General features: G+C 37.6%; 1 protein-coding gene across 2 annotated transcripts in view; it reads left to right on the plus strand.

Moving 5' to 3' along the window:
* Positions 1 to 5,967, plus strand: part of LOC124154430 — a 36,427-nt gene extending 30,460 nt beyond the window's left edge. For both annotated transcript variants that reach the window (XM_046528136.1, XM_046528137.1), the window contains exon 7: positions 953 to 5,967. In XM_046528136.1, the coding sequence (XP_046384092.1) occupies positions 953 to 2,525 (1,573 nt within the window). In that variant the 3' untranslated portion in view covers positions 2,526 to 5,967. The remainder of the gene's footprint in view (positions 1 to 952) is intronic.
* The last annotated feature ends 3,080 nt before the right edge of the window (positions 5,968 to 9,047 follow it).

A 9,047-nucleotide genomic window follows, 5' to 3' on the forward strand; every position in this document is an offset into this window, starting at 1 on the left:
TGAAAAATCAGGCCCTTAGAGTAATGGAAATTACTCGGCGAGACAGATGTTGACCATTAACCAGGTATTGCCCTTCAAAACTACGTGTGTCTCTAAGTTTGAAATGCATTTACTACTTGTAGTATAAATGCTGCAGGATGCCCTCTCTTAGCAGTAAATTTAGCACTCCCTCCAGAGCAAAAAACCCCGCACAATCCTTTCTATTCACCTCTGAGGTACCGACGTGATGCTTACGAGTAAGAAATGCAAACAAGGGCATTGTAAAAATACGTCATTATGGGAGAAACTCCCCTGCCTGCCGCGTTTTTGACCTAGAGTTTCAGATGACTGACCCATGCTGAAAACTAAGGCCACTCAGTTCCCCTTGGACTTGCGACCGGAGAAGAGGGAGAGTGGGAGGGAGAGATAAGAAATTCATGTAAGAGACGCACCCCCATTTTCAGCTGCAATATCTGTGGAAAAAGGTGCGTCTCTTACATGCTTTATAGGGTATATGTATATGAATTTATTATATAAGTTAGCTCCTCGCTATCTGCAGTCTGTTGGTGTGTATGACCATGATATGTTTGTTCCTAGATTGTATTTGTGGCAAGATCGGGGTGTATCGTTTTCGTCGTGCTGTGGAAATATGACTTGCATCACCAGAATTTCATTCAAAGATCTCTCCTCCTAAACAGTGACGGATGGGTCATAATTGAAAGTGGTTGGTTAATAGGTGTGAAGAATGTGTTATAAGTGGAATTCATTTCTTTGATTTTCATTGTCCAATAATTTGATATAGATATCTTGTAGTGATTCTAAGATGACAAATTTGAAGTCAATGAATGGCGGGGGGTGAACTTTTATAGTAATAACCCTAGGTGGCTTTGCAGAGTATGATGAGTAATCTAGTATTTTTTTCTCCTATCTCTTTTCAATAATTTTGATATCACATTATCATTTTCTTTTCAAGGATTTGGCATTACTTGGGAATTCAAACTCTGGACAGCTCAGAAATATCAGAGCCAATGGAAATACCAAAGAAAAAGAAAAAATCCCGTTTATGCGAGGGTGAATCATCAAAGGCTTGTGAAATGGAAAAGACTTCAGTAAATGATGGCAATGCCCCCAGCCAGACAGCAGAAATCATTAGCAGTGAGTCTGGTAGTGAAGTGAGTTGTGGTAAACCTGGACTGGGTCCTTTGCCAACAAAAATTAGATTAAAGCTTGGGAACGTGAGCATTGGGCAACTGTCAAATGTTGGATCAGGCGAGAAAGAGTCGAAAGGGGAGCTGACAGGGACGAGTGCTTCTCACCGTGGCAAAGCTGATCCCTCGAAACCAAAGAAGAAGTCCTCTGGTGGCAGTGAAGTGAAGACGCAGTGCTTCCCGGGAACGGAGCACCTGGGTCTGAATGCTTCGTTTGTATTCCATGGAAACAGTGAAAAGAACAAAGAATGGGAAAAGTGCACCACAACTATTCAGTTTGATTCCAAGACTAAGAAGTTGTGGCAGAATTTGTACTATCCTTACGGTAACTTCTCGAGCTTTATCCGACACTTGGTGCTTATGGAGAAGAATTGGAGGAGTGGTGATTTAATTTTGGCTCCGAATGCCAGCCCCCAAGCTGTGAATTATGTGAATAGTGTTCAAAACAGAATCGCTGCGTATGAGGGAAACTCACAAAGTGACTGTGCTAGGACAGCATTACCATCATCCAGCAAGCATGCATCGTCAAGACCTGTGTCCTCGACGGCTGCACCGCCCAGGCTGAACACGTCAACGTCATCGTCTTTCGTGGCAACTTCCTCGTCATCGATGACACCCGTTGACTTGACTCGGGAACCTGTGCAACTTTTGCACATACCCCCCCTCGTCATATCGTCAAAGTCGGCTTCTGTGCCTCAGAAGGCATCCAAAGACTCTGTTCGTGTGCTCCCATCTCCCACGCTTGCGCCTCGTTTTAATTCCCAAATTGCACCTCGAGTCCAGACAATAACCCCTCTCACTGCCCAGTTAATCCCCGTCTCTGCAGCCGCTGCCAATTTTTTGCCAATGACCCAATGCGGCTCCAGTCAATTCATATCATTTGGCAACACAAGCTCCTTCATCCAGCTGGGAGGTCCATCGGGAGGCGTGGTGCACCCTGGTGCCAGTGCGTATCATCCATGTGTACAGTTGAATCAGCAAGTCGTGCCAACTGAGAAAGTGGATGCAGGTGGAGAGGGTTATTTGAATCTCGGGAAGAATCCCTCCTCCTCCCTATCCGAGCTGGAACTGCATATCAGCAACGTTAGGTCGTTGGCCAATGATGCTGGAAGCAATAATGCTTGGGATCCACAGTTGGACAAGCAGCTTGTGGTTGACGAGAACACGTATACAAGCGACTCGGCCACACAGAGCAGTGGCAGGTCGGAGGAACACTCGTTAGAAGTTGGGAGTGTAGGGAGCGGTGCATCCGTCTCCATGGACAATCACTCGGACGAGGCAGTGGCAAATTCAAGTTGTGGTCGAGGAGGTCAAGGGGACATTTTTGGAATAGTTTAGAACTGTGAGAGCAATAATCTTAAGTACATTGGGAGTAATATAATAAGCCTTCAAGATTCCCAGCCATAGATAAGGACCACTTCCTTCTGTTTAGTGATTGTTGAATTGGAAATGCATATATTTTTAACAGAATGAATCCATTTGGGTAACTGATGAGTATCTGTGTTCTAAAGAAGTTTAAAAGTGAGAATCAATCACCTGACCAATTAATCGTGTACGGTTGTGGAAGTGAAGGAACATCATAGTTGAGTTTTCTCTGCTTAGTAGTTAGACCTTGTGTCATATTTTTCCAATGTTGAATTATTTCAATTCCCTCCACAATAATCTGGATTTAGCAGTTGTAATTTCAGTGTTTTCTTTTGTAGGAATCAGCAGTGATCTTTTAGTTGCATTCATTAGTCCTTATATAATTTGAAAAGAAATAATTTTAAGTGACGTTAATAGGTCATTGATAATATTTTAAATTTAACGTTAAATTTCCATTGGAATTTGTTTCTTCACTTTTCTATGTCTTGTTGACTTGAGTTCGTGGTGCATTTTTGTCCTATTATTAATTTTTGTGATTAATTTTTCTGTACAAAACATATTTTGGAATGCTTGTTGCCTCTGTTTGAAGAGATGTACATACAATGAACTCTTCTTAAGTGCCAGTCTTTTTTTCTCATGTTGGCGTGGCAAAGCATTCATGAGTGTTGTCAGGCACAGAAATTTGAGTGACCAACATTTACTGCATTTGCATTTTTAAATTCTAATCTTTGATTTTTTTAAACAATTTTATGCAAGCACATGTAGCAAAAGCATATGATTTTCTATGAAAGTTTAATCTTTTAAGTGATTGTGAAATACCTTTCTTTTGACTGTTGTGTACAGTGTAAACACATTTAAACCGTTGTCAGAGAATTTAAAATGTCTTTTAAATGTTCTTTCAACCTGTTAACCATATTTTCATATCGTTATATTGTCATATCATTTGTCAGCCTAATTTATAGAATTCTATACTCAAACAAAATACTATTAGAATATTTTGTGATATACCATAGCTTTAGCTTATTTTCAAGCGATGTAAAATCCATAAACCCAAGAAATGAAAAATAATCATTTGTAAATTGTAGCTTTTTATGCTGATAGTAAAACCCTCTTAAGTTTACATCTTTATGATAGACTTCAATCATTCAATGTTAAGATACATTTAATAATTTTGGCAGCAATAAATGCATATTTATTTTATATCCATTGTGACAAGAATTTTCAATTATGATAAAGAAGGGTCATTTCAAACATTTTATAGAACTGCAGTAAGTATTATGTAAATATATACATATAAATACATTGTTATGTACAAAAATTTAACTAATGGGGCAATTATGCTATTTTCAGGTAACCATTGCCTCCCATAAGGGTAAATATGAGCTTGAGAGAAACGTGACCCTTGATAATTAATTTTTTATTCCCAAAGCTCCTTAAGCTGGTAATGGTTGTGTATGTACATTTTCAAGTAATGGAGAACAGTTTTAGGTATTTATATTGCTAGGTATGGCCGGCACAGAAATGCCTTAATTTGATGCAATGCAGTTTTCAGAGATGGTAAAGTTTATTAGTGAATGAGGGTTTTATGACCTGCCTTAGGATTTAGAGGGCACACTAGTTCGTGCCATGGAGACTGTTAATTCCAGCTGGATCGATCATCTCATGGTAAATTATTCTACCAAAATTCATTTTGCTAAGGTATTTATGATCCATTGTTTTCATCACTCGCTCCACAATTTGATTTTACAAATGTGACAGTACCACTTCAATAAGATAGTATTTATCTTCTACCTAATGAAACTATGGCTAATGTCTTTGGTTCCTATGAGTGAGGTTTGCAAGCTTTTTAAAGCGGTAGATGTCCTCTTTTTATCGCTAGCCTTTTCAGTTATTTTGAAGATATGGCCATTGATTAAGTTAACGAGCAAGTTTCCTGTAAGAGCCCAGAGGGGACGGGATGTACCTTTTGGTGGGCTTGGGGTTCATCTTAAAAGTTTACCTGCAAAAAGTTTGTGTTAGCAATGATTTCTATATTTGTTTCCTTATGCGCAATTCATATTCTATGTTCAATTTCAAGTAGATTTAGGCATCTTGTAATTGTCCTTTGATTTATTTGTAATTATTATGTTAGTTACTCGGAATAAATTCAAACCGTCGTGAGACTTGCTGAATAGGTACAATGTTCAAGTCCATGGGCAAATTTTTTTTTATATCTAGAAGCAAAATTTAGTTCTCTCAGGCTTATTAGGAACATCATTTGTAATATTGAATTTAGGTGATAATTCGTTTTATATTCTTATGATATGTTGTTGATTATTAGCTACATATGTGTGAATTGGTGGTTTTGTTTCCAATGGTATTCTTTAGAAATTACGTTTTTTGCAATATTTTACGCAAAGTAATTAATTACCAACAGTTTTGATTCTCTCCTCCCCAGAGTTTTGTAGGAGAGCGACTAATTCAGTGAGACAGTTTTGAATCAGCTGTGATTTTTTTTAAACGAGTTTGCACCAAATTGATGTACACCATTATAAAGTTAGAAGTCCACTAATTGCATTTTGAAGTTGAGAAATGCGAAGGGCATAATCATGTATACTACACAATGCTGTTTTCAGAAAGTATGATAGGGGTTGATGAGTTGGATGCTTATGAAAGATGTCATTCACTCCTATGTTCTCCCTTATGAAGGTTATATTTTGCTTTTGAGTGTCTTAGTTGCTGTATGAGTATCCTATATTGCTAGATATTTTTGCAAGAATATTTGCCTTTTGAGAAATAGATAATTTATCTGTTGTGTGGGTCTTATTTTTCACTTGGATTGTGATCACTATCTTAGTTCTCCTTACTTATCACATCTGTTCTTGCAGGTTTCACTGTGAGGAAATCAAGCATTTCTATATATATTACATATATGAGCAACCTCTCCATTATGCTCACATTATAGCTCGTTTTTTAAGAAAGATTTTTCTAAGAATTCAATTGAAAAGTCGTTTGGCAGTGTCACAGTTAATTTATTTCTGAAAGGATTAGATGGTCCAATAGTCATGTTTTGCAAGGGATAGGCTTTTAAGTCGATGGATTCAAAGCATTGAAATTGATCATGTCAGCATGTTTTGATATTTCATCAGTATTTAGCAAACAGATCCTGTTGTACACCATGTGTATCTTGTTGCAGGAATATCTCCTTGCTGCCAGCAGTTGACTGATAGAGGATATTACATATTGAAATAGCTTTGTCTTATTATGGGTTGGTCAGGTATATCACACCTTGCGTTAATGGTTGATAAAAACTGAAGCCTTAGATCCTCATTTGTTCTGAAAGAATTATATTTTATACCAAATTATTTCTGATGTAGATAAGATTTTCATGTAAACTGCAGGTAAAATGTTATTTAATAAAGTTATTTCAAAGTTTCGTGGATTTTTTCTCTTCTTTCAAACCAATATAGCTGTTTTTTATGTACACATTCTGTAATTCTAGGTTCACCCTTCTATTATTCCCTCTGAGGTAATGTGATGCAAATCCATTTGCAAGTGCCTGGGTGATAATTTTTTTATTAAAATTTGTCATTGAAAATCACATAAGTGCAATTTGGGATGACAGTTGCCACTTACTAGGTTTTTACTAATGTATTTTGTTATCCAAAAATTTTTCCAGCAAGTGATTTTTATTTTGATAGTTATTATAATTTTGTGTAGAGGTACATATTTATTATGCAAGTTAACTTTGTTATGAGATGACCACTTGTAATCTTGCTATGCACGCCTGAGTATCAACTGATGATGTGCTATGTTAAATCTCAATTGCCATTTCATTTTTTGTGCATACCTTAAATTCCTTGTTTGATAGGACGTATTTATTTACCAATTACCTGCTGGACCAATTTATTTTTTAAATTATTTACTATTTTTAATGCTCTAGGATGTTAGCACAATTTAAGAAGTTATTTAGTTATTGAAAATTCTTATCAGCAGTCCTTGAAAAAAAGCCCACTACAGTCATGTGCCTAGATGAAGTCATATTGGTACTGACTCAAATTTTAATAAATTTCTTAAATTATTGTTGTCCCTGCAGTAATATTTTGAGAGAGGGATGCATCACTTCACCACTAAAGGCCATGTACAATGATTATTAAAACATTGGTAACCCAGGAACAGCTTTATTTAATTTGAAGTCATGGAAAGTAGAAATTATTTGTTTAAGTTTTATTGATGAAGGCATTAAATTTACTCTGGTATCTACCGAAGACTTTAGGGACATAAGGTGTACGGAGATCCTTATTGTAGTCTCCTAGGTGAGAGGATGTAGCCACTAACACACTTGTTCTCTTTGGTTGTAGGCTGAAATTAAATGATGGAGATATTTAATGGACTGCAGAGTATTGTCTTGTGTTTCCTTCCAGTAGGACCAATCCCTAGTTGTCTAATCCTTAAGACATACGTCATATGATATACAGTTGAGGACCTCAAATCCGGAATGGCTCACGGCTTACTTTGCTACATAAGCATATACATATATGTGTCATGAGTGACCACATGCATACCCTTCGCTATGTAAAAATATGAATGATGAAACAAGTCATCAGCTTCATTCTTCTTGATTATATGACTTAGAGAAATGGAGAATTCACCTGTTCTACTTTAAATCAAAGAGGAGTTAATAACAATGGGAAATACCTTTTTTAGGAAGGCCCTAAAGACCAGAAATCCAGAAAAACCGGAAATTCAGTAACCCTTTGGTCCCAGGCTTTCCGGATTTGAGGTCCTCATCTGTATGTAGTACTGGTGCTCAGTGAGCTATCCATTCCTCTTGGTATACTATTGGACATACTAATCACTCATGTAACTCTCAGGAGGCCCATCAAGTTTGAAGGGCAAGTACATTGGGTATAAGCCTGCCCCCCTCTGAAATTTCTTTTGGCTCCTAGCGGAGACTTCGCACGATGCATCTGCTGAGGAGGCCACTTGCCCATAGGAGCACGTCTAGAGCTCTCACACACTGTTTTTGTTCCAGTAACATTTCACGATGACTACCATCAAATCACTTTCAAGAAATATATGGCATAAAAGTTGATTATTTTTGCAAAAAAAATCAGTTAGATTTCAGGAACAAACACCCATGGAGACCTAGACTTAATTACTATGCCCATTTTGGTTAAAATATGCTATGACTATAAATTCCATTTCAGTACAAACAAAATGCCTATTTTATTAAATTTATGGTCCTCAGATGCATGCAAATTGGCAACAGTTTACCAGTACAGGCAATCCTAATAGCACCTGAACTTCCCCTAAAGCAAATTTCTGGCTACATGCCAGGAAGAAGGGACTCAAAGGCAAGGATGTGAGAATAGGTCTGATGTATTTGTGATGAAAATGAGGTTAAATAGCAGGTCATATACACAAAAAAGTGCTGGAAATTGTGGGTGCGTAGGTATAGATGAGGAAACTGCAAGAAGATTGGCATGGAAGAGATATGTGTGTGTTATGTACTGAGGAAATGCTACCAACTGAGAATATGCAGAGCCATGGTGACCTTTAAAGCTCAATCTGCATTCTTTCTTGCATTTCTCTTCCAGTTGGAATGGAAAAGAATGCAGATTGGCTGTCTTTAAGCGTAAATATGAGCTTTTCTAAGATATATACATTCTTCTACTGCAATGGACGGCGTTACTGACAGGGAGGAGGGGTATAATGACTACGATTGCATAATGCTTGTAGTTCAAGGAAATTTACATTAAGGGAGTTTGATATATTGCAAGCTCGATTGAGTCGATCTCCATCCCATTTTATAATAGTACCAATGTGTGTAGGATGGTGTCATTGGCATAACTATGGGGGGAATGAGGGCATGAGCGGATCCAGGATTTCTTTCTAGGGGGGGCACAAGTAAGGCCGTATCCAGTATTTTGTTCTGGGGGGCACAAGGATACCTTATAATACAAAATGAACGCAATGATAATGGGACTGTATTAAAAATATTGCATATTTTTTAAGGGTCTGGGGGGCACATCCCCCTGTGCCCCCCCCCCCTCCCCACCCTAGATCCGCCTATATGAATGAGAGGATATAGATCCCCCCCAAAGCTTCAGAGAAATGAAAAAGTTATTTAAATTATTGTCTAGTTTTGCAATTTAATTACTGCATCTGCTTAAAGTTAAATTTTTAGTTCCAAAAATGATGTAAAGTGTTTATATCCAGGCATGTCATTTTCAAATATTTTCCTGGAGTTGCCTGGGGGGATCACCACTCCCAGACCATACCATCCCCTTTCAAAGCATATTCCTGGTTACGCCACTGGATGGTGTTATAGGTGATGCTATCTCATCAACATTACCCACATTAGTTTGAGGAAGTGGCGTAACCATGGGGGGGGAAGAGGGGGATAGATGCATCCCAAGGCCTCAGAAATTATAAAATATAAATAATGATCTAAAACTAATGTCTAGTTTTGACGTATAATAACATAATAACAGCATCTGCTTAAAGTTAAAG

Source organism: Ischnura elegans, chromosome 2 (assembly GCF_921293095.1).
Source record: "Ischnura elegans chromosome 2, ioIscEleg1.1, whole genome shotgun sequence".
NCBI classification, from domain to species: domain Eukaryota; kingdom Metazoa; phylum Arthropoda; class Insecta; order Odonata; family Coenagrionidae; genus Ischnura; species Ischnura elegans.